Genomic DNA, 25,494 nt, shown 5'->3' with positions numbered 1-25,494 from the left:
TGGTGACAGAGCTCCCGGCCACCTGCTCGGGGTTGGGATCGGGATTGAACCCCGGGGTGTGGGATCTTCCTGAGCTCCCTGTCGGAGCCTGGCGGGTGGCAGAGCTCGCGGGCTGTGTTCGGGGTGCTGCAGCTCCCGGGCTCGCTGCCGGGGCTCCCTCGCCCTTTTATGAGCGCTGTCCCGGCGGGGCCGGCGCCGGGAGCCTGATTGGCTCCGCATCACCGCCCGCTCCGGGGCCGCTTCCTCCTCCCGCGGCCAGGTAGAGCCTTCCCGCGGCCAGGTACAGCCTTCCCGGCCTCCCACCCGCGCAGCTCGCTCCGCCTCGCCTCAGGGGGTTCTTTCCCTTCCCCTCCCTTGTTTCTCCCCCTTTTTTCCCCCTTTCCCCGTTTCCCGGGCCTGGTTCCCTGTCCCGTGCGGGGCGCGGGGGGATGAGCAGCGGGCTGGTGGACGCGGCGGTGTTGGCACCGCTCAAACCCGTCAGCATGTCCGGGGAGCCCAGCGAGGACACCCCGGTCTTCGAGGACATCAAAGGCCCCTCACGGCCCCTGGAGACCCCTCCCGAGCTGGCGCAGGTAAGCGCTGGGAGGGAAGGGGCCGCTCCCGCCCGCTCAGATGCCGCCGGCTTTGGGCTCAATTCTGCTTTGTTTCTCCCGTCGTGGCTGCGACACCTCCGTGCCTCTGTGGGCTCCCGCTTCCCCCTGCGCTGGCTTTTCTCCTGGGCGTGTTGCGTTTCGTTCAGGAATTTTGGTTTGGGTTTTTTTGCCTTCAAATCTCCCCGGCAAAGTCCGTGTGGGCTTTGCTCCCGCTCCAGGGTTCAGTCCCTGTGCCCTGGGCTTGGCAGGCCAGGGGTGTCCAGGGGCTCTCCCACCCGGGAAGGTTTTGGGATCGGGATTGCTGTGCCTGCGTGTGCCGGACGGGATACGGGACCTTATTTTCGATTTTATTTGATTCTCTGTACTTTTCCACCTCTGCCGTGAGGAAGGAATGCTCCTCGAGATTCCCTGGCAGCATTCCCCACAGATAAAGGCCGGGATGAGGCTTTGGGGTGTTCCCGCAGGCCCACCCCGGTCCTGGGCCCTGCTGCCCACCCCATGTAGGGGACCGGGCTCCGTGTGCTACCCCCAGAGCTCCGGCCGCCCTTCCTGCTGCAGGGCGGGTGCGGCAGGCCGGGCCCCACCCTGGAGCCGAGGTTTCCCCTTTTCCCGCTCCGTGGGGCGCGGGGTGCCCGGGGTAATGATTAACCCCAACCCCACGGCCCCAGCGCCATTTTGAGCGGGGCGGGGGCGCTCCGGGCCCGGCTCCGGGGCCACGCAGGGACCCCCAACCCGCTGCTGCTCCTGCAGAGAGTCCCGGGAGGCCACCCCGGCCTGGGTGGCACCAGGCAGGCTCGGGGCCATGTGCCCAGTGCCCCTGCTCTGCTCCCCACGTCACCAGAGTGCCCAGGGCCATTTTGGGGCTGTGTCCCGCAGAGGGAGGTGAAGGCCGTGGCTCCATCCCTGGATTTCCTGGAGCTCTGGGATCCACAGGGGCTGTCAGTGGTGCTTGTGGGTGTGGGGTCAAACAGGGAGCCATTCCTCCCTCTCCTGTGGGGTCTGGCGATCATCTGGATCAGAGACGGGTGGTGGCTCTTGGAAAGCTGGGCATTGTCCCCAGGGCCTGTCCTGGGGGGAAAGCTGACAGCTCCCTCCAAACCCCCCAAAATGGGCTGGGGGAGGGTGAGCTTGGCTTCTTGCCTTTTTCTGTCTGGGTGGGATGAGGCAGTGTGACTATGGCTGGCCATGAGCCACCTCTTGTTCCCCTCATGGGGCCACCCATGGCTGGGGACACCTTCACTCTATGCTATCCCTGCTGTGCTTCCAGCGGAAAGGTGAAATTTCTCCTCCCAGTTTGGTCCCACTTTGCTCTGGGGTGATGACAGCCTTGGAGGTGTCACCCTTTGCCACTGACCCTCCTGTGTCCCTCCTGGGCAGTGGGATCCTGGCACAGCAGCTGTGGGGCTGGGCAGGTCCCATGGATCCCCAAAGCCACGCAGGGAGCAGGGCTGTGCTGGGACACCCCGAGAGCCCCGGGCTGGAGCCCACAGCCCCAGGCAGGATTTTCCATGGCCTGGTCCCTTTTTCCCAGAGGCTGTGGTGCTGTGGGAGCCCTGCCTGGAGGCAGGAGGAGCTGGAAGCCGCAGGGCTGGGGAGCCTTTGCTCCAGAGGGTTTTTATCAGCTTGACAAGGCAGGTGCCAAAGGCTGTGACCTGTCAGGCTCCAACTTGGGGCAGTTCCTGTGCTCTGGCTGCCTGAGCTTGGGAAGAGGCAGCAGCAAATCATCCCTGTGATTTCAATGTCCCACTGCCATATATCCCCCTCAAATTGCTTTTCAGGTGGGAGCTCTTTGCTGTCGAAAATGTTATTGGATTCGGCTCAGGTGGAAACAGATCCTTTGTGGAATTTCCAGTCAAATTTTCCTTTTCATTGGTTTTTCCAACAACAACAAAAAAAAAAAAAAAACCAACCAAAAAAACAGAGAAAAGAGGAGGGAAAAGGGCTAGTGAGAGGAAAGGACTGTTCATTCCTGATTTGGGTCACATCAGCCAGAAAAAGCATTTTCTTCTTTAAATCTCCAGTGGCTGATGCTGGAGGGAATAATAATAGTAATAATAATAATAAAAAATAATAAAAGTAAGGATAATAATAATAATAATAATAAAGTGATGTCCAGGGAACATTTCAGGAGAGGAGGAGCTGATCCCTTTGTGTGGCTATCGGGTCCCCTGGATGAGTGAGGGGCCTGGGGGATTTATCCGTGCTCCCACCTGGCTGCCACAGCATTCCTGGGCCCCTGGGGCTGCAGAAGCATCCCGGGATCACCCAGGACAGGAATTGGCTCCTCCAGGCTCCCTGTGGCTGTGGGGAGGTGGCTCTGCCACCCTGTCCTTGAGGGTTTGGGAAGGCAGTCCCTGTGTCCCTGGCTCCAGCTGGGAATTCTGCTGTTGGAGGATCCAGAGCTGTTGAGAGAGGGCAGGAGCTGCTGGGGAGAGACAGAAGGACAAACCCCTGTCCCTGTCCCTCGGTTTAACCCCTTCCTGCCTGTGCCAGGCCCCAGGGCAGTTGTGCTGGGGCTGGTGAGCTCCCGGTGGGGCTGAGGCTGCGGTGGGAAACAAGGAAGATGCTGAGGAGTGTGGAAAGGGATTTTCCTTGGCTGCAGGCTGAGGAACAGCAGCAAAGGGCTCCCTTTGTGTGCCCTGATCCCAGTTCCTGCCCCACAGGCACTTCCCCGCCCTGTCCTTGGTTCTCTCTGGGCTGAGGGGGGGCTCAGGAGAAACAAAACATCTCCAGCATCTGGGGGGTGCTTGGACACATGAGATGGGATGAGGAAAGTGCTGTTCCCAGAGCTTTTCCTGGCACTTCACCTCCTCAGTGCTGGGATGGCACTGCCAGACCCTTCTAGCAGCGTGGATCAACTGTGGAACAGGGTGCCAGTGCTGTGCTGCTCCTCTGCCTTCATCTTGGCAGGGATTTTGCTCCTGGATCACAGGAGAAGCTGGATCCAGCATTTTTAGGAATGCTCCAGCTTTCAGGAGCTGTTTCAGTCCTGCCCTGTCCCTGTGTCCCTGTCCCTTGTCATGAGTGTGGCTTGGTGGCTTGAGGGTGGCTGTCCCTTGGAGCAGGGATGGCTTTTCCAGTGCCTTGGAACCAGGGTGGTGGGTCCTGGTCAGGGCCAGGAGAGTCCTGCCTCCCATAAATAAAGCTCCTTTACTTTTTAGGACAGATGTTGGAGTGCCCAGCAGATGATTCATTGCCTTGGAATCTCAGGAGCTGCAGGCAGGGAATAAATTTGGCTTTTCTGCAGGGAAAGGGGAGATGGCTGCTTTGGAATTTTGCTGTGGATCTGGAATGAGATGCTTGGGGAGAATTCCCTCCCTTGGGGATCCTCCTGGCTTTGGAGAAGGGTTCAGAAATGCCATGCAAAAGCCATTTCCAGAGGGTGCTGGCTCCAGGGAGTGCAGGAATGGAGTGGGAGAGATGGGAAGTTAAATCTTGCCAAGGAAGAATGGGAACACCTGATCCCTCTGGCTGGTGGAGCCTTGCATGAGGGATCTCCAGAGGGAGGGATCCTTCCCTCTCTTTTGCTTTGGGATCAGCTGATCCCAAGTTTTTGGGACCAGCCTCTGGATTTACAAGTCTGCTGGGCTTTGTGCCTGGCAGGTGTCTGCAGGGCCACAGGGAGCTGGGACAGATTCCCACAAAGCATCCATTTATCCCTCTGATTTTGCTGGAAGACCCTCAGGAGAATCCCCAGCCCAGGGGTTGGTGCCATGGCAGAGCAGCTCTGCAGGAAGCTCTGGGTAGAACCAGTGAGCCCAAACCTGGCACATGCTGGGGTTTCATCCACAATATTTGTTATTGGAGTTTTCTGGAGGCCCCAAACCGCTCTGAGCTCCCTGGGCAGGGGCAGGAGGGAGAGAGGGGCAGGATGGAAAGAGGGGAAGGATGGAGGGAGGGGCAGGATGGAAAGAGGGGAAGGATGGAAGGAACAGGACGGAAGGAACAGGATGAAAGGAGGAGCAGGATGGAAGGAGCGGCAGGATGGAAGGAGAGGAAGGATGGAAGGAGAGGAAGGATGGAAGGAGCTGCAGGATGGAAGGAGGGGCAGGAGGAGCAGGAGGATGGAAGGAGCAGGAGGATGGAAGGAACAGGATGAAAGGAGGGGCAGGATGGAAGGAACAGGATGGAAGGAGCAGCAGGATGGAAGGAGGGGAAGGATGGAAGGAGCAGGAGGATGGAAGGAGCAGGATGGAAGGAGCAGGAGGATGGAAGGAACAGGATGGAAGGAGCAGCTCAGCCCAACTCTGAGCCGCGGAGCTGCGGCTCTGTCCCGGTGGGACAAAGGCTGATTGTTCTGCTCGGGAAGAGGACGAGGATTCCAGGTTCGTCCTCCTCCCTGCGACCTGCCATCCGCTCGGATTAGCTGGGAAAGCGCCTGGTGGTCGGTGTTTTGTCCTTTTTGGAAAGCTGGGAAAGGAGGGAGCGAGCGGGGCGCTCCGGATTTCCCTCCAGCTCCTCCTGAGCGCTGTGCGGGAGGCAAATCCCGTCAGCTGAGCCCGCTGCCCGGCTCTGGGGAATGCATTTCTGGCCCGTGCATCACCGCCCGGGAGTTTTCCCCCTCTCAAACCTGTTCGGTCACCTCCCGGCGCTGTTTTGTTCTCCTTCCCTGCTCCACTGAGTTCTTTTATCCAACCCATCCACTGCAAATAATCGCACTTACGAGCGTCTTGTGAGCTCGATTACAGTGTTTGCTTTGCCCGTGCTCCATTGGCGAATTCCCGCAGTCACAGGGCCCGGCCGGGCTCCGGGGATTGGAGAGCTCGTGTTTACAATTCAGATGTTCTCAGAACTTGAGCTAGCATGAAAACCCTCCAAAAAAACCCCCATGAGCTGTTTACCACATCAAAGAGCTTCAGCCCCGTTCAAGCTCGGCTTGAAACTCAAACAAAGATTCTTTCATTGAGTTCAGAAACGCTGCGAGAATTCTTGGAAAATTATTGTTTTCTCAGCGTGATGGGGAGGGACCTTAAGTTCCCACCCAGAGCAGGATTTGTGAGTATTAAAATGCATTTCAGGACCTCGCTCCTGGTAGGATTTTCAGTGCAAGTAGGAGAAGGGAACGGTAAAGAATTCATCGCAGTGTAGCTGCTCTAAAAACACAGGTTTATCCAAAAAGCTGGGTTTTATCCCAAAAAGCAGGGTTTTATGCCAAAAAGCAGGGTTTTATCCATCCCTTATCAGATCCCTCACACCTGAGGTGATTTATCTCATGGATCTGAACCCATCATGGAGAGGCCAGGGGATGTTCTCCAGCGCATCCAACCGTGGGTTTTTTTGTTGTGTATTTATTTACCCCAAATATTTTAACGTTGTCTCTACAAAATCGTAATTTTGCTGCTCCTCAGGAGTATTTCAGGGAGCTAAACCCAGGAATGGCTGGATATATCAAAATTCCTCCCAATGAGCAGGTTTGACGTTCTCTAAGCTGTGGAAAAGCCCCAAATTTGTTGGGAAAATCAGGGCATCTCCCCAGGTGCTCATCCAAAACACTTCTGAATGTTTTGTTCTGGGCAGCTTACAATATTTGGAGTTTTTGTGGTTCTGTGGTGTGGGAGGAGCTCAACTCCATTAATTTGGGGTTTGCCATCCCCTCAGTCCTTGTGTTTCCCAGGGCTGGCAATGCCCAGGCTCCCAAATGCTCCCCTGGAGCTTCTCCAGGGCTCAGAGCTTCCCCTGGGAGCTGTTACTGGCCTGTGCCATAATGAGCTTCCCTTAATTAACAGCAACTGGGGATTCCTTTATACGCAGGGAAAGTGTGGAAAGGGAGGGTTTGGGTGGAGGGCCCTGGATCTGGAGGAAACTCCAGATTTCTGCTGCCAGCACCACACCAGAAGCACAGATGTCTGTGCTCATGGCAGGAGGTCATTGAGGTGATGGTTGAGCTCCCTTCCAACCAAAACCATTCCATGATTCCATGAAATACTCAGCACAGGGCACATGGCAGGAGTGGATGTGCTCCAGTGTCCCCTCAGTCCCTGTTCTGGCAGATCTTGGTTTGGAGGAAGGGTTGGCCCAGCCCAAGGCAGCCTCGGGCTCTGTTTTGTTTTCCCAACTTCTCTGGGAGGAAGTTGGGGCTGCAGGGATGGGGGGATTTGCTGTCTGCACGTGAAACCTGACCTTGCCTGGGGTCTGCCCCGTGGTTTGCCTGGGAAGAAGGGGATTTGTGGCCTCGTTGATGGGATCTGGGTGCCAGGAGGGCTCCACAAGCCCGGGCAAGCAGCCAGTGACTCATTCCATTGTCAGCCCCTGGGAGCTGCCACAGGGGCTGGGGAGGCAGAGTCAATCCCACCAGCTGGGGATGATCCTGGAGCTCCAAACCTCTCCCACAGCACCTTCAGGACCCGGGGCAGGGATGTGGAACTGGGGGCACTGGAAGGTCAAAGACAACCCCAGTGCCTGTGGGCAGGGACAGGTGGATAAACCTGCCCAGGTAATCCTGGGGATTGTGGCCTCCAGGAGTCAGGGGGAGGCAGTTCTGGGATGGACCTGAGTCCAGAAGGAGCAGCAGAGCTGCAGGGGGCCCCTGCTCCTGGCTAATTCCAAATCCAGAGCTGATTTGTGCCTGTGTAACCCAGGGTTCCTTGAGTGTTTTGGCTGAGGCTGGAGCAGCTCCAAGCCTCGCAATCTTCCAGGATTGAAATGACATTAAATAATTTCATTTTTCCCAAAAAACCCTCCAAGGGGCTGTAGCAGCTCACACCAGGGATCAGCCCAGGGCGACCTCCAGGAGCTTTGATGGAAAACCTCCATTGCCTTCAGGGGCTTCACCTCAGCCTTTGCTGAGCAGGAGCAGCTCAGAAATCATGGAATGGGAATATCCTGAAAGCTGTGGAGGTCCAGCTCCCTTAAACCCTCATGTCCTCCCTTCCCACACTTTGAGAATTGTCCTCACACCAGGTGGAGCAATGGGAGAGGCCATCCCTGATTCCCACCTCCCTTCCAGCTCCATCCAGGGCTGAGGTGGTTCTCAGTGGTCCTGCAGAAGTGGGATCTACCCCAAAAATTTGGATCCACCCCAAAGTCATCATGGGACCCCCATGGGAGCCCACCCACCCTCTCATCTGGAGATGCTCCTGTGTCATTCCCTTCCCGCTCTGTGTCTCCAGGGATTTGTTATTTTTCACTCCATTTATGGCTCTGTTTCTGGGAGGGTTTCTGCTTGCTGCTGGAGCCTGGCTGTTCCCAGCTGCTCCTCCTGCAGCCCCTTGACCTTGGAGTTGGATGAGGCTGTTTTCCCTGGCTCCCTTGGCCTTTGGGATTGTGGCAGGATCCCGGTGATAAATTCCTGAGCTGGATTGCCTTTGAGGGAGCCTTTATCAGCTGCTGGAGGGAAGGAACTGCAAACACAGCCAGCAGCTCTGGGAGTGGGGCTGCCTGCATGGAGATTCCCAGCTTCCCTGGCTCCTAGGAACTCATCATCTGCTCAGGGAGTTCCAACACAAGGACAGGAAAGAGCACTGGGATAACCCTGCCCATCTCCTGGGCCAGCCATGGGCACAAACCTGGAGAGTGAATGAAATTCCATGAATGGTTTGGGAGCAGCACCTCATCAGGAGTGCTCTGAGCACCCAGCTTGGGGCAGGATGGGGTCTGACATCTTTGTCTGGCAGGGAACTGGGGCAGGAAGAGGGGAAATGTCTGGGGTGGGTGATGTCAACCTTGGGCTTGGTCACCTTGGAGGCGTTTTCCAACCCAAATAATCCACGAATGCCTCGAGGGCAGCCCCTCACCCTGGAGTGCTCAGAACCCATCCAGGGCCTCCTTGGGCCCAGCACATTCCCATGGGAGCTCAGATTCCATCTGGGACAGGCTTTGTTGTTTATAGCAGCCAAACGTTGGGCACTTGAAAGGAAGAGTCCCGGGGGCTTTCTTTGCTAATCCCGTTTTACAGAGAGTTCCAGGAGACGTGAGGAACAAACAGAAAATAACGTCGATGCAGGTCGGTATCAAACCCAAATGATCAGAGGATCAAATATTTACCCAGGTCAATATTTAACCAGGAGACAATAAATGCTGATATTGAACCAAATCTGGATATAAATACAGGCTATTTATAAAGTGAGCCTGCGAAGGGGCACTGCCAGGGCCGTGCCAGGGGGTTGATTGATGATTATCCTGCCCATTGTTTGCTGATTCCCTTGGAGGCTGCAGTTTCGTGCAGGTGCACGGAGAGAAGGAGCCGGGGCTGGGTGGTGGCACCCCGGCCGTTGTGCCACACCTGTGCCCAGGTCCCTCCTGCTGGGACAGCCCCCCTTCCTGCTGGAGCCACCTCCTGCTGCTCCCCCTTTCCTGGAACCCCCAGGTCAGGGAGTCATCCAGACAGGGACTGGTTTGTGCTGGGGGACATTGGAGATCACCCAGCCTGACACCTTCCACTGTCCCAGGCTGCTTCAAATCCCAGTGTCCAGCCTGGCCTTGGGCACTGCCAGTGCTGGGCTGGAGCCCGGAGCCTCTGGGGCTGGATCCTGGAATGGTTTGTGTGGGAAGGGAAGGAAAGCTCATCCCATCCCACCCCTGCCATGGCAGGGACACCTCCCACTGTCCCAGGCTGCTCCAGCCCCAGTGTCCAACCTGGCCTTGGGCACTGCGAGGGCCTGTGCCAGGGCCTGCCCACCCTGCCAGGGAACAGTTTTTTCCCCAATACCTAATGTAAACCTACTCCTTTTCAGTTTAAAGCCAAATTTGGGTAGGAAGGGATTTTAAGATTCCTTGGGCAGGGACACCTCCCACCATCCCAAGCTGCTCCAAGCTCCAACCAACCTTGGACATTTCCAGGGATCCAGGGGCAGCCCCAGCTGTGCCAGGGCCTGCCCACCCTGCCAGGGAACAATTCCCAATATCCCATCCATCCCTGCCCTCTGGCACTGGGAGCCATTCCCTGTGTCCTGTCCCTCCATCCCTTGTCCCCAGTCCCTCTGCAGCTCTCCTGGAGCCCCTTCAGGCCCTGGCAGGGCTCTGAGCTCTCCCTGGAGCTGCTTCTGTCTAGGTGAGCACCCCCAGCTCTCCAGCCTTGGAGCAGCTCCGTGGCCTCCTCTGGATTTCCTCCAGCAGTTCCGCATCCCTGTGATGCTGGGCCTCAGTGCTGGATGCTCTTGCCTGCCCAGCATGGACACAGGTGACATTTACCTTTTCCCTGTCCCCAGAGCTCTTTGCAGCCCCTGTGCTGGGGGCTGGCTGTGAACAGGATCCATCTGAGAGGGAATCTCCCACCTGGGAGAAGGGCTGGGAGCTGTGCCCAGGCAGGAGTGGGCACAGGGCTGTGAAATACCCCCAGGTGCCCCCGGTGCCACCCTCAGAGCTCTGGTGCCTGTTTAGCAAACACCGATTCCCTCCCTGGTCCCCTGGCGCTCCAGGGAGGTGACAACACCTGATGTTCCTCCTGGGGCCGTTTGTCATTTATCACCTGCAGATTAGGAGGTGTTTGATCAGGGGACAGCCAGTCCCACCCGAGCCCCAGCCCAGCTCTCCGTGCTCCTGGTTAATCCGGGTTTATCTGGGGCCTGCCAAGAAATGTTTGTGTTGGACTCTGCTTGAATCGATCTCTGTGCTGATAACAGCTCCCCCAGGCTGGAACACCTGATCCAGGGATAAATCCCAGGCTCCTGCAGGATTTATGGGAACTGCCAGGGCTGGAGGGGCTCATGTCCACCCCTGTGAACCACTGGAAAATCCCCTCTGGAGAGGTGGGATGGCATTGCTCTCTTCACTGAGCCACTGGTTTTACTGGGGCTGGGGGATTCACACCCTGCAGCTCTCCCAGGAGCTGCTCCTGAGGTTATCCCATCCTCCAGGGAATTTTGGTCACCAGGTTTGGGTGTGCTGAGTGTAACACTGCTGGTCCAGAGCACAAACTGGTGTCCTGTGGCCTTTCTGGAGTGGACAAAGTGCTGCTTTGTGCCTTCTCCTCCTTGTTAATTTGGTTTTCTTTCTCTGCCAAGTTGAGGAGATGATTCTCCATGGTCAAACTTGGGTGACTTTGGGGGGAAAATCCCCCTGGAATTCAGTGCTTTGGCTGTGAGAGGAGTTTCTTGTTGGCTTTGCCTTCCTGAACAGCTGCAAATCAAAGAGGGTGGGTTTGGGTGGGGTTTTGGGAAGGAATTTCTGGCTGGGAGGGTGGGCAGGCCCTGGATCCCTGGCAAGGCCAGGCTGGACAGGGCTTGGAGCAGCCTGGGACAGTGGAATGGGATGAGCCTTGAGGTCCCTTCCAGCTTAAACCATCGTGGGGCTCTGTGATGGATCCCAGTCCCTCTGGCCTCCCAGAAGGTTTGTTGGTGTTTCCCCTTTCCCTGACTCGTGGTGCTGCTGGAGCTGTGGCCATGCAGTCAGGGTTGCAGTCAGGGCTGTCTGGTGCCTCCTGCCCCCATCCTGCTCCCCAGGGATGGCCATGACTGTGAGGGACACTGGGTGACCCCACTGAGAGCCTGCTGGCTCTTCATCTGCAGGGCTCTGAGGTCTTTCCCCATGAGCCCACATCACTGGTGGGATGAGCTGAGCACCCGGTGTATGGGATAAATTCAGTCTTGCCCAAAAAGAGCCGGGAAATGGCTCCTTCCTGCAGGGGGTTGGGCTGAGCATCCCAGGTCACTGCTGTCCATGGGAGGGGACAGGCACAGGAGGTGGGGACTCCAGCTCTGAGATCTGGAACTCTCCTGCCAGTGAGCAGGAGAACCATGTGGGATGAGAAGGAGCCCACAGGAGCCTGGCAAATGCTGGTTTGGGATTTGGAGGAATCCCAGATCTCTTCCCCTCTTCTTGGTGCTGGAGGGCTGTGGCCTGTTTGGGACACTGACCTTGGAGGAAGGATCTGGGTCTGAGGGATCTGGGAGAGGCAGAGGCAGGAGAAGGGAGAGGTGCAGAATATTTGTGAGCTCACTGCCATCTGTGTGGGGGTGATAAAGGGATCTAAGGTGCCGTGCCTCAGTCTCCTTGGGGAGCTCAGTACTGCCCATTTGTCTCTTCTTTCCAAAGAGTTCTTCCCTGTTCCTCCTTGGACAGGCTCCAGCCATGGTGGGCAACCATCAACACATGGTGGGCAACTATCAGCTGCTTCCATGGTGTGGGGTGTGGGGTGGGAGGAGACACCACTGGCATGGGGGATACCTGGAGACCTGGGGGGCTCTGGGAGGCTCTGGGGGTGCTGCCCTCCTTGGCCAGGGGATTTGGGGGGTCTTTGGGGTGGCCAAGGCAAGGAGGACACCCCACTAACCCAGCCCTGCCTCCCACAGCTGCACCCCATGAGGATGGACCAGCGGATGCCACCGCTCATCCTGGAGGTGAGCAGCACCTTCCCTCATCCCTTCCCCTGCATCCTCCTGCTCCTGCTGGGAAGAGGGAGCTCAGGAGTCCCCAGGAGACTGAGCTGGGACATTCCCCACTCCCTGTTCCCACTCTCTCCTTCCATCCCCACTTCCAGCTGGGACACATCCCTCCCTCTCTGCCAGTCCCCTGTGTGTGTGTCACTGTCACCTCCATGGCCTGTGTGTCCCCATGGGCTGTGCTGTGGGACACAGGAGTGACAGCCAGGAGCACCTGAGTGCTTGAGTGGCACTTGGTCGCCTCAGTTGTGCTGGTCTGAGCTGAGGACTTTGTAGGATCACAGAATTGTTTAATTTGGAGAAGCCCTCTCAGACCATCAGCTCCAACCATTCCCCAGCACTGCCAAGGCCACCACTGACCCATGTCCCCAAGTGTCACATCCACATGGCTGTTAAATCCCTCCAGCAATGGGAACTCCAGCCAGGGCTGGAAAACCCTTTTGGGGAAGATTTTCCTAATATCCACCCTGCCATCCCCTGGCCCAGCTTGAGGCCGTTCCCTCTGCTCCTGTCCCTGTTCCTGGAGCACAGTCTGACCCTCCTGGCTGTCCCCTCCTGTCAGGAGCTGTGCAGAGCCACAAGGGCCCCCCGAGCCTCCTTTGCTCCAGCCTCAGCCCCTTCCCAGCTCCTTTCCAGGCTCAGCCCCTTCCCAGCTCCCCCAGCCCTGCCCTGGGGCCCTGCCTGGGAAGTGCTTTGGGCTGGGAGGTGCCAGCCCCCGGCCGGGCAGAGTTTTCCAGGTGATTGCACAAAGCAAAGGTTCCCGTGTGTCCCTGTGGGAGGGACGCTGGTGCTGGGGGTTCCTGCAGAGCTGTGGCACGCTGGGGCATTCCATGGGGTGGGATTGTTGTTGTCCAGGTGCTGCACACTCACAGAGCAGTGGGGCAGGGATGGTGTCCCCCTGGCTGGTGACAGCCACTGCTGTCCCTTACTACCCCTTTCTCCAGGAGCCTGAAGGGGAATTGCTGTGGTTTTTTAAATAGTAAGACCAAGAAATAACAGTGCTCTGCAGGGAGGGGTAGTTTTGGAGGAAGGGAAGGTTGAGTGACACCAAACAAGAGCCCTCCATGGAAATTCAGGCCCTTGATGCCTTGTCAAGGCTGCCCTAGAGCAGAGGCTGGACAGAGTTATAGAATAAAGCAGGGATTTATTAAAAGGATCTCCTCAATGGATGCACCTTGTACAGCACAAGAGCCCAGCCAGGGCTGCACCCAAGATGAACCAAAATGGTCACAAAATCCCTGACTGCTCATGGGGTCCCTCACTTTGATCAGTTCTGCTCCATTTGCATCTTGCAGTTCATTGTCCCATTCCAGCTTTAGCCCATGCAGTCCCACCCTGCTTGTTTTTCTCTCTCAGCCCACGGTGTTTGTGCTCTTGGGGTGAGATTTGGATCATTTGTCCTTGGTGCCCAGCTGGAGCAGGAATTGTTTTGTCTCCCTGCTCTGTGCACAGAGCTCACCATCCCATAATATGAAGCCCAGACCCACACACTAAAGCAGCCCAGAATGTGAAAAATGTAAAAGCTAAACCTGAGGCATAACCCTCCATGGAAATTCGGGTCTTCCATGGAATCCTTTAGTTTGGAAAGGCCCTTTGAGCTCCACACTTTTCCCCATTTCTCTTCTGCCTGGTCCCCTGTGGCAGGAGGACCTTCCCTTGGGAACTGGAGGTGAGAAAGTGAAATGCCAGAGATAAGGGAAGTGTGAAGGAAATGGCAGCCAGCACTCAGCCTGCCCTGCTCCTGCCAAGTGGAGCCGTTCATGGCTCAGGAATGTGTGGCATCCCGAGCTGCCAGGGGCGAGCTGATTCCCAAGGGAACCTGGCCCGTGCCAGCCTGGGTGCCAGGAGTGCCCAGGGCTGGGCTCCAGGGCTGGGTCGTGGTTCTCCCGTGGGAGGAACCTGCCCAGCCCCAGCAGGGAGGGTTGGAGCTCTCCATTGGTATGGAGTGGAGCTGCAGCTCTCCCAGTCCCTTCCCTTCCCAAACCTTCCCAAACCTTCCCAAACCTTCCCAAACCTTCCCTTCCCAAACCTTCCCAAACCTTCCCAAACCTTCCCTTCCCAAACCTTCCCAAACCTTCCCAAACCTTCCCAAACCTTCCCAAACCTTCCCTTCCCAAACCTTTCCATGCCTCAGGGTAAAGAGGGAGGGCAGGCACCAGGGTCAGGGCCCAGGGAATGGCTAGAGCTGAGCCAGCTGGATATCAGGGAAAGGTTCCTTATCCAGAGGGTGCTGGACACTGACCAGGCTCCCCAGGGAATGGAGCTCCAGGAATGTTTGGTCAATCAGGGTGAAGTTGTTGGGGTGCCCTATGCAGGACCAGGGGCTGGACTGGATGATCCTTGTGGATCCCTTCCAACTTGGGATATCCTATCAGTCCACAAGCAGCTTTAGGGTTCCTTCTCCAGAGGGGCTTTGGAGATTCCTTTAACCAGGATGGGAACTTGCAGCACCTCCACGTTTGATGAGGACAGCCATGTCATGGTTGATGCCCTTAGAGGTGTTTTCCACACGTGACAATTCCCAGGTTCTGCAGGATTGCCAGCAGGCTGTGTACACACAGCACCCTGCCCTGCCCTGCCCGGCCTCCCCGAGTGCCCAGGGTGCATTGGTGGCTGTCCCTGCCTGGGTGACAGCCAGCTCAGCCATGTGCTGCCAGCAGGGCTGCCAGAGGTGCAAAGGCTCTGAGTGAGCTCTTTCCCTGCAAAGGGCCAGGAAACCTCTTGGCTCCCACCCAGCTTTGTTAAGAGCCCTGTGGTGGCAGCAGGGCTGACTTTGGCCCATGGCACCGTGGTGACACAGTTCAGGGCTGGAAGTGGCTCAGGGCGTGGGCTGAGCTCAGCTCCCGCTCCTGGAGTGCACTCTGGGCTCTGCCAGGGAAACCTGGTCCTTTTCCAGCTGCTCTCCATGGGAATGTGGCACTCTCCATGAGGGCTGTGACACTTGGGAACCACGCAGTGAAGGGCTGGAGATCTGCACAAGAGCCTTAGTGCTGGGATCTGCAGCCACAGAGAGCAGAACCTGAGTCACACCAGAGGATGGATTTCCTCGAGGATTGCTCCATCAGAGTGCTGGATTGTTGGGCCTGCATCCAGTGGGATGCCCCAGCAGGCAGGAACCAGGAGGGGAAGGAGCCCAGAGGTTCTGGTGGCTTGGAGGAGCCAGGCTTGTAAAAACAGCTCCGTAAAACCAGAACTAACACAAAGGTTAGGCCAGGGCTGAGTCACTGGCCGGGTGAGGCAGGAAGGCAGGAACTGTTCCCATTTCAGGCTCAGAACATGCTGAATTAGTGGCAACATCACTTAGATTTCTAAGCCTGAATTATTCCCAATTAATTAAAGGTATTGTCCTAGAATTCCTCAGTTCATTAAAGAGACTGCCCCAAAATAAAACACTCCTCAGGCTGCTGAGTTCAAAGGAGACCAGAGCCAGCAGGTCCAGGCTGGGCTGCAGATCCAACATGCCTGAGGTGTGATCCTGGCTGGAATCATCCCCTTCCTGGTGCTCACTCCTGCTGCTTGCGTGGCCAAAGCTTTGTACCCAAAGCTTGCTTCCCTTTATCAGGTTTGATTTCTGTCCTACCTGCATCCTCTCCCGGCTGCCCGGTGTTATCAGGGAGATAGGGAGGGGGGAAGTGGGGCAGAGGACGCTGATTCAGCCCCGGGGAGTCTGGCTGAGTCAGACCCGGAGCTAAATCACCTCAGCTCGGGTTCCTGGGCCCATTTCCTGCTAGAGGGACATGTGCCTCCCCCCACTGGCTGTCAGGGTCAGCGTTCCCAGCTTTCCCAGCCCCGTGTTGGTGTTTTTGCCGCAGGCACGCTCGGAGATGGACAAGTACCTGTCCAGCGAGGTGCCGCCCGTGCCCATGCTCCCGGACAAGAAGTACCGCCGGGAGAGCGCCTCGGTGGTGGACGAGTTCTTCTCCACAGAGAAACCCAGCTCAGCTCCCTACAGCGTGAACATCAACGTCATCCTGCCCGACACCACCCACCTGCGCACGGGGCTCTACCGGCCCCCCAAGCCTGTGGCCCCCTTCCCGCAGATCAAATCTGAGCCCGGCACCGCCTTCTCCCAGCCCTGCTCGTCCTCCTCCGGCCCCACGCAGACCCTGCCCGACTTCACCAGCGTGTTCAGCATGCCCCAGTCGGTCGCGGTCAACAACATCTTCATCAAGCAGGAGATGCCTGCTGAGATCCCGCTGTCGGCCCACCCGCAGCAACCCCAGCTCTTCCAGCTGCCCCTGGGCGCCGCCAGCGCCGACATTCCCACCCTGGCCTCCTCCTCCAGCAGCACCACGGCCATCAGCTGCCTCAGCGGGGTCACCATGTCCACGGGCTCGGTGGCCAGCGTGGCACACAGGCCCGTGCAGCCAGCGGGGCCCCTCAAGCAGTACCCGCACGTGGCCCAGGGACAGGGCAGCTTTGGGAACATCTCCGGGCAGTTCTACCCCGCCCCGGGGGTGACTCTGCCCCCCTCGCCCCCCAACTCGCAGCCTGGCAGCCCCGAGAACCAGCCCGAGCTCATCAACACCATCTCTCCGCCACCCTCCTACGAGGCCACCTTCGGACTGAAGCTGGTGCAGTCGGCCCCGATGCCCCCGGGGCCCAACGGCGTCGGGGGCCTCTCCCAGGGCCACGTGGTGATGCAGCCCCCCAAGTACAACCGGCGCAACAACCCCGAGCTGGAGAAGAGGAGGATCCACCACTGTGACTACCCAGGTGTGCTCACGGGGCCTCTGGGGGCTCTGGGCACCCCGAGGATGGGTGGGGGCCTCCAGGGAAGATAATCTGAGATCCTTTTGGGGTGAAGCTGGGGATGGAGCCCCAGGGAAGTGGGAGGGAGTAGAAGAGGTTGATCCCACCAGCACGGTGTGGTTCCTGTTGTGTCCCCTTCCCTCTCCCTTTACACTCTGGCAAATGTGATTCAGCAAAGCTCCTAAGGCAGGGATGCTCCTGGGAATCTGCACTTGGGAATCTGCACTTGGGAGAATGCTCCTGGGAATCTGCACTTGAGAATCTGCACTTGGGAATCTGCACTTGGGAGAATGCTCCTGGGAATCTGCAGTTGGGAATCTGCAGTTGGGAATCTGTTCCTGAGCTGTTGCTTCTCTCTAGTCCTTCCCAACCCCAAGCAGCCACTGAAGCCACTCTGCCATTCCCATTCCCCCTTCCTTTTCCTCTCTCTCTCACAGTGGGTGGAAAACCAGCAAGGAATTCCCACCAGGAGCCCTGCTGGACTCTCTGAGAGTTCTGATCTTCCAAAGAGGCAATGAACTGAACATCCCTGTGCCTTCCTTCCATGGCTCCACGTGCTGCAGCAGGAGCTCTGCAAGGGCATTCATGGAGCGCTTTGGGTTGGAAGGGATGTTTAAAGGCCATGTCATCCCACCATGGACAGGGACACCTTCATGTCCCAGCTTTCTCCAAGCCCTCCAGCTGAGGATCAGCCCAGAGCAGCTGTGGCTGCCCCTGGATCCCTGGAAGTGTCCAAGGCCAGGCTGGACAGGGCTTGGAGCACCCTGGGACAGTGGGAGGTGTCCCTGCCATGGCAGGGGGTGGAACTTGGGTGAGCTTTCCTTCCAACCCAAGCCAGTCTGGGATGCCATGGCACACACCAGGGAAGCAATCCCATTGAGAGCCACTCCTGGGGCCAGGAGACACCTCCCATTTCCTGGGCTGATCCCCAGGGCTGAGCAGCTTTGGATTAGCAAACAGCTTTCCCGTGGGGGTGTGTGAATGAGGAAAGTCACTTCCTAACTGCCTCAGGGAGGTTTACTGACCCTTTCCCTGGCATGGGAGTGGCTGAGGCCAGCCCAGAGGCTTTGCCTGCTCCAGATCCCATCTCCAGCCACCGTGCCAGGAGCTGCATAAGAACAGGAGAGGTTGAGAGAGATCTTTCTGTGCTTACACCTTCCCACTCTCTGGTACCCTGTGGATCAGGGACTTTCTGAGCCACAAGCTGCCAGTGGTTGATGGTTTGTGCTGAATTTTTTATCTTCTGCTGGTATCAGACACACTCCTCGTGTCTGACTGCTCAGAGCTCATCCTGCAGGATTTGCACCAAGGCAAAGCTGCTTTTAGCAGGATTTTGGTCTGTGGTGCCAAAAAAAAAAATAAAATACCCCAATCTATGCTGAATAAATCCTGGGTCTGTACATGCAGAGATGGAGCAGAGATCCATGTGATCCCTCCCTCAGAGGTTCAGCTGGAGGTGACTCCAGTCAGGAAAAATGGTGAGGGATTCTTACCAACCTGGCCTCTGTGAGGAATGAGGGGGGCTTGGAGACTTCACACCTGGAACCAGATGGACGTGGGAGAGCTGTTGGTAAAGCCCCATCCAGAACCTTCCAGGGCCTGAGGGGCTCCAGGAGAGCTGCAGAGGGACTGGGGACAAGGATGGACAGGACACAGGGAATGGCTCCCACTGCCACAGGGCAGGGATAGATGGGAGATTGGGAATTGTTCCCTGGCAGGGTGGGCAGGGGTTGGAATGGAATTCCCAGAGCAGCTGGGGCTGCCCCTGGATCCTTGGCAGTGCCCAGGGCCAGGCTGGACATTGGGGCTTGGAGCAGCCTGGGATGGTGGGAGGTGTCCACACCCATGGAATGGGAAAAGCTTTGAGCTCCCTTCCAACCCAAACCATTCCTTCATTCCCTGATCTCTCTCCCAAATGTGAGGGGCTGCCAAAGCTTCAGAGCCCCAGAAACAAACTGAATGGGGTCACCACCCCGAGTCCCTCCTGCCAAGGAGGAGAAAAGCAGCTCCTGGCCCACCTGAGCAGGACAGGACCAAGGGCTGATCCTGAGCAGGAGGCTCCTCTGGGCTGGGTGGAAACCCTGGGATGAAAAATATCCCTGTGCTGCTTGTGCAGGTCATAAAAATGCAAATTCATATTTGAATGTCCTCATCAAAACACAAAGCAGCAGGGCCAGAAAAAGCAGCAGAAGCTTCCTTAAGCTTTATCCAACTTAAACTTCAGAGGAGTTGAACTGACTCCTTTTGAGATACCTGCTGTTGGAACTGTTCCCCAGTCGTGGTGTTTCTGTTAAACACTGTCTTGATGAAACCTGTTCATGCTGGTCTTGTGAAAACACTTCCCCCTGGCTCTGCTCTGGGACCTGGAAGCCAAGTTGTGCCTGTCCCTGGCTGTTTCCTGCTTCCTGGAACATTGGTACCACGTTTGCTGGGCCAGGACTGTTACAAAACCCGGCCTTGCAGTCCTGTCAGCTCTGAGTGGGGCCCAGAGAGACAGGGCAGCACAGAGCCAGGAATGTGGGGGAATCAGGGCTTTTCATCCTGGTGCTGGAAGGGGGGTTTGAACCTCTGTGCTTGATTGTCCCCCCTAATTCCCAGCACAATTCCCATGGGTGGCAGGAGGAGGTGTTAAAGTCTCTCTGCCTAAGAGCAAACGCTCCTTGGTTAGTGCTGAGCCCAAGCCAGGCTTGTTTGCATGGCCCAGCTCTGTCCCTCCCCTCAAATATCAGAGTTTGTTTGGGCAAGGGCCCCATTCTCACAGGGAAATTGTGCTTTTTTCTGTCCTTGCAGGTTGCTCAAAGGTTTACACCAAGAGCTCCCACCTGAAGGCACATCAGAGGACTCACACAGGTAAGGGCAGCTCCAGGAAATGCTGCCAGCCTCAGGTACCAAAGCCCCCTAAAAAGGCAAGGTTAGGTGGGATATTGGGAATTAGGAATTCCTGGCTGTGAGGGTGGGCAGGCCCTGGCACAGGTGCCCAGAGCAGCTGTGGCTGCCCCTGGATCCCTGGCAGTGCCCAAGGCCAGGTTGGACAGGGCTGGGAGCAGCTTGGGATGGTGGAAGTTACCATGGTGCAAGATGGGCTCTAAGGTCCCTCCCAACCTGATCTGTTCTTTGAATCGTTGATTTTTTTGTCACTCTGAGCTCTTCCCTTGAGATGTCCCAAATCCTACCCGGGGCTGATCCTGCTGATCCTACAGGAAGGCTCCATAAGGCCTATGCTGCACCTTTAGGATCTCTGAGGAGACCAGGGCATCTCTTCTGTGTCAAACCCCCACCCAGGGCTCCCAGTGAGAGGGAGGAGCCCCTTGTGTCTCCCTGAGTTCCATTCTCTCTGAACCACCCAGGGAAGGGCTCCCAGTGCATAGGGGATGGGCTGAGGGTGCCCCAGGGAGCCCAGCTGGGAGCAGCTCCCAGCACAGCTCCCTGGGCTGATCCCAGCTCCGTGACACTCTGCATTCAAGCCCTGGCACCCTCATTAAAGCATTTATTATACCTGAAACATTATCAGATCCCCAGGTACTCCAGGAACCATCAGTGCCCTCATAAATCTCTTTTATAGGAGGGCTGATCTTTACTGAGAGCAATTAAGCCAGGCCCAGAGTTCACTTCTGGTTTTTATGAACAACGACCAAAGCCTGTTCTGTGGCTGGGAATTGCTCCTTGCTCTTGGCTCTGTTCCTTTCCCCCCTTATCAGCCCTTCAAACAAAGAATTTCATCTTGTGCCTGAGCCATGGTGGTTCTTTGGCAGGGGCTGGGCACAAGGGGCTGGAAAACAGCACGGAAGGGCTGGAAAAAAAGGAACAGGAAGGATGTTGTCCCAGAGATGGGTGCTGATAGGGGTTTATCACAGTCTGGAATCAGGCCTTTAAAATTAAATTAAATTAAATATCTCATGTCCCTTCTGTTGGGAACTCTGTGCCCAGGACAGGATCCACGAGTTGGGCGCCACCTTACCTATCACATATAAAGATGTACCCAGGAAAGCCTGGGTGGGTTTGAAATCCAGGAAAACTCTGTGGTTTTCCAGGTTTCCCAGCAATCAGGCACGAAATTCAAGTGGCTTTGCCTCCTTCCCTTCCCCTGCTGTTAGAAGGGAGGCTGGAGAGGTGAGGGAGGGTGTGAGCTGAGGAGTCAGGACCACTGGTGGTGGCGTGGGATGAGCAAAAAGCAGGGAATCCAATCCGGAACATCCTACAATCCTGGCCCAGCATCTCTGCATCCAATGTTTTTAAGCCTTGTGTTTTGCTTTGGAAGCCCTATCCTTACTGAGGTGCTCACCAGAGCTGCAAGAGCAATGGCTCACCCCAAATCCTGCCTCAGCTCCACCACCCAAAGGGTTAAAAACGTCCCTTCTCCCATTCCCTGCCTGACAAGCTGGTCTGGGAGCTCTTTCCTTGTGGTTTCCGTTGCCATGGCCAGGCTGTTTTCCTCTGCTGGAGCCACCATTCATTTCCTGGGTGCCATTGTGAGGTTAAACATCAACCCCCGGGGCGGGAATGCCACCCCGGATCCTTTGTTTGAGCCCGCCCTGCCGTGCTGTCCCGGGAGAGGCAGCCAGCTCCCGGGACAATGGGGAACCTTGGGATTCTGTCCTGCACATCCACCTGGCATTGTTTGAAAGCAAAGGGCTTGACCCAGCCAGGTGACCTGGAGGGCACAAGGTCTGGGCTGCAAGGGACAAATCCTGCCTTTGGAAAATCCTTCTTTTGGGAAAATGCTACCATTTTGGGGCAAATCCTGCTTTTGGGAAAATCCAGCTTTTGGAAAAATCCTGCCTTTGGGAAAATCCTGCTTTTGGGAAAATCCTGCTTTGGGGAAAATCATGCCATTTTGGGGAAAATCCTGCCATTTTGGGGAAAATCCTGCTTTTGGAAAAATCCTGCCATTTTGGGGCAAATCTTTTAGGAAAATCCTGCCTTTGGGAAAATCCTGCTTTTGGGAAAATCCTGCCTTTGGCAAAATCCTGCCTTCAGGATAACCCTGCCTTTGGAAAATTCTGCTATTTTGGGGCAAATCCTGCCTTTGGGAAAATTCTGCCTTTGGGAAGATCTTACCTTTGTCTTGGCATGTCCCAAGTCCCATAAAACCCCCACCAACTCCTTGTAAATCCTCTGCAAATGCTGTGTTTACCTGAGCCATAAAAATCCCTCTCCCTTTCCCGTGGAGCAGCATCCAGGGGTTTTTGGAGGAGCAGGATGTGCTTGTGCTGCTCTGCCTCCTCCAGGCCCATGTATCCATGGTTTTGTGTTTTATCCACTGCAGGCAGGGCACTGGAGACCTTGCTGTGGCTGATTTCCCTTCCCTGGCCAAATGTGTCATTCCCATCCCTGTAATTGTTCAAGGCCAGGTTGGATAGGGCTTGGATCTAGTGGAAGGTGGAATGTGGTCTAGTAGAACCTGGTCTGGGGAAGATGGGCTTTCAGGTCCCTTCCAAAACAAAGCAATCCAGGATTCCCTGGCTCTGTGGAGCAGCCTGTGGGAGGAAGAGCTCCCTGGGAGCATGGAGAGGAAGGAATCCCTAGAAGTCACTGTAGGAATCCCTGGAAGTTGGTGGAACCTGGTCTGGGCAGGGTGGAACACGAAGGCCTTTATGATCCTTCCCAAGCTGAGCTGTTCCAGGATTCCCTGGTTCCATGCAGCAGCCTGTGGGAGGAAGGGCTCCCTGGAAGCACGGGAAGGGCTCCTGGAAGGCTGGGGAGGCAGGAATCCCTGGAAGCACGGCAGGGCAGGGCACACATGCCCGTGCACGCGTGCTGCGTGCGGACGTGCGCTCCCGCCGCCGCTGCGCCCGGCACTTGGCCCCGGGAAGGGTAAATATTTGAGGTCGGGAATGTCAGCACATTCCCTGAACTCTGCCTGCCTGTTGAGGCTGTTAAGAGCAGCACTAATATTTGAGAGCACCACGCCCTGCGTGGGGACAGGGCTGCAGCCAGGGCTCAGCCCCGTGGCCCGGCTGGAAGTGGCCGCGGCTTTTCCAGCGCAGTTCCCAGCTGGCTGGGAAAAGGTTCGTGCCTGAGTGGATTTCGGTTGGGAATGGGTGTGTTTGGGAGGGAGGGGGAGAGGGCACCGGGATGACATCACCTGAATGTGCTGAGGGAAACACAATGGGTTGTGTACAGAGCTGCTGGCAGCCCTGGCAGGGCAACTCAGAGGTGTGGAGCATTAGGTCACGGAATCCTGGAATGGTTTGGCTTTGGGAGGGGTCTTTAAAGGCTGTCTGATCCTTTAAAGGTGTCTTCCACTAGACCAGGTTGCTCCAACACCATCCAACCAGGCCTTGAGCACTTCCAGGGATTGGGCAGCCACCAACATTGGATGGCAGTTTCAAAAAATCTAGATTTTTCGGATTGAAATTTAGATTTACAGCCCTGTCTTCCTCCTGGTGCCTCCCACCACTCACAGCTTCCTTAGGAATTTCTGGCTTTTTATTTAAAAAAAACCCCAACCTAATTCACAAGTTATTTTTTTGCCAGAAATGCTCCAAAATCCAGCAGGGACTTGAAGAGCACCAGAAGGCAAAGTGGGAGGGGGTGAAGAGGGGCAGGACCTGGTTGGTGGTGCTGGGCTGAGTGCAGCCCTGGCAGTGCCAAGGCAATTGGGTGTCCCCCAGGGGCTTGGGGGTGTTTTTGGGAGGGTGGGCAGGGGGTGGAGAGGGACAAGCCCTGTGTGGGGCAGCTCAACCCGCACTCCCTCAGCGGGGCTGTGCACGCCGGGCAGCCCTGGCAGTGCCACTGAGCCGAACGGGGATCTCCAGAGGCCAGGGGGGTGTCTGGGGGGCTGGGCACACGTGTGACCTGTGGCTGTCCCCGGGCAGGTGAGAAGCCCTACAAGTGCACGTGGGAGGGCTGTGACTGGCGCTTCGCCCGCTCGGACGAGCTCACCCGGCACTACCGCAAGCACACGGGCGCCAAGCCCTTCAAGTGCCTGGCGTGCGGCCGCTGCTTCTCCCGCTCCGACCACCTGGCCCTGCACATGAAGAGGCACCAGAATTAGGAGCTGCCTCCCTTCCCACTTCTCCGAGAGCAGCTCCAACTCTTCCCTTCTCCCAGGGAAGGATCTGTACATAGGAACGGCCCCGTGCCGCCGTGGCCCAGGCGGCAGCAGAGCCCTGCCAGCCCGGCCCCGACGTGTCTGGTCTTACCAGAGACTGGAACCCCCAGCTCACCTCAAACCAGCCCTGACTGCAGACTGAGCTCCTGACGAGGCTCCTGGTGGCACTGGGGCGCTGGAGCATGGATGCCCAAGGGCTTTCTTCTGGCAGTCCTGCTATTTCTTCATCACTCAGGAGCAACTTCTTGTCTCGAGACCCTTTGGGATGGGTTTTGCCCCTTTGGTGAGGCCCAGGAGGATGTGACAGCTTGGCTGTGACAGCTCTCACTTGGACTCTCTAGGATCGTCCCATGGCATAGCCATGGATGTGACACTGTGTGACCGTGGACGTGGCACCTTGTCCCATGGTGTGACCGTGGGTGGGGCACTGGTGCCATGGTGTGGTCATGGATGTGGCATGTGTCCCATGGCATAGCTGTGGATGTGACACTGTCCCCATGGTGTGACCATGGATATGGCACTGTCCCCCATGGCGTGACCATGGATATGGCACTGTCCCCCATGGCGTGACCATGGATGTGGCACTGATTCTGGGGTGTGACCATGGATGTGGCACCTGTCCCCCATGGTGTGACCATGGATATGACTCTGGTGCCGTGGTGTGACCATGGATGTGACCCTGTCCCCCATGGTGTGACCACGGATGTGGCACCAGTGCCAGGGTGTGACCATGGATGTGGCACTGTCCCCCATGGTGTGACCATGGATGTGGCACCAGAACAGGAGCCGTGCCCAGGACTGCTGGCAGTGACAATCCCAGTCTCTGTGGGGGCACAGAAGAACAGACCTGTGACAAACTCACCCTTCAAACAAGGGGCAGCACAAAAGCAGGTGTCAGAAGTGTCACCCGTGTCCCACTGAGCCATTCCTGGCAGCCAGCTTGGGACTCTGAGCACCTGCCCTGCCTGGCCAGGTTTTTGTGGTTGTGTCCTTACCATTTCTGCTTCCAAGAGGAATTTGGACTTTGGGTGTCTCTGGGAGGACCAGCGTGGGTTTGAAGCCACCCGGGGACAGCAGCAGAGCCACTGCTGAAGGTCTGGTGTCCTAGAACCCACCAGTGGTGCCCTTCTCAAAAATCCCACAAGGACTTGGTGGCTGCTGGTCCCACCAGGCCTGTGCTGTTGCCATTCCAGCAGATGGGGAAAAAAAAAAAAACAGGGAAAAAAGCATCTTGGAAACAAATTCCAATAAATCCTGCTGTTCAGAGTGGAATCACATGACTACCTCACAGGTTCACCTCCTCTGGCTCCCTAAGCTCCTTCCCCCATCCCATGGGATGAACGTCCCTGTTCTCCAAAGCCTTCCAGGGGTTAAATTTGGGCACAACAAGAGCCAGTTCCAAGACCAACTATGAGCATTGTAAATGAATCAGGACCAAATAATGGGCCTGCTGTGTCCAGCAGAACATTGATTGTTCTCCACCCTCCTCCTCCTCCTCTCTTGTTTCTCCATGGATAAATTTGGGTGACTCATGGATTGATGTGTGGGATGAGGGCCAGGCTGGACCATGGCATGGAATCAGCTGGAATTTGGAGGCCACTCCTCTCTGCTGCTGCCAGAGCCACTGCTGGGTTCCTGCTTGGCCTTTTCCTTGGATAAACAGGAGCAATCCCATGGCTCTGTTTGCCAGCAGAGGAGGGCAGGAAGGATTTGGGGTCTGTGGTGTGTGTTGGCTTTGGGGTGGACGCTGCTCCAGCTCTGTGGTGACTCCTCCCTG

The 25,494-nt window shown here is 56.8% G+C and overlaps 1 protein-coding gene across 1 annotated transcript; it reads left to right on the top strand.

Moving 5' to 3' along the window:
- The first annotated feature begins 428 nt into the window (after positions 1–428).
- On the top strand, positions 429–23,660 carry LOC128945676 (Krueppel-like factor 5). The gene is made up of 5 exons (XM_054289476.1): positions 429–572; positions 11,822–11,869; positions 15,724–16,627; positions 19,454–19,513; positions 23,482–23,660. Exons 1-5 carry the CDS (start codon positions 429–431, stop codon positions 23,658–23,660), a joined length of 1,335 nt encoding a protein of 444 aa, XP_054145451.1.
- Positions 23,661–25,494: the final 1,834 nt, after the last annotated feature.

This window comes from Melozone crissalis, unplaced genomic scaffold (genome assembly GCF_028551555.1).
Source record: "Melozone crissalis strain CALT ecotype California unplaced genomic scaffold, PUWL_Pcris_2 ptg000068l_1, whole genome shotgun sequence".
NCBI lineage: Eukaryota > Metazoa > Chordata > Aves > Passeriformes > Passerellidae > Melozone > Melozone crissalis.
Note: the sequence above shows the minus strand (reverse complement) of the source record. Positions and strands in the feature narration are given on the sequence as shown.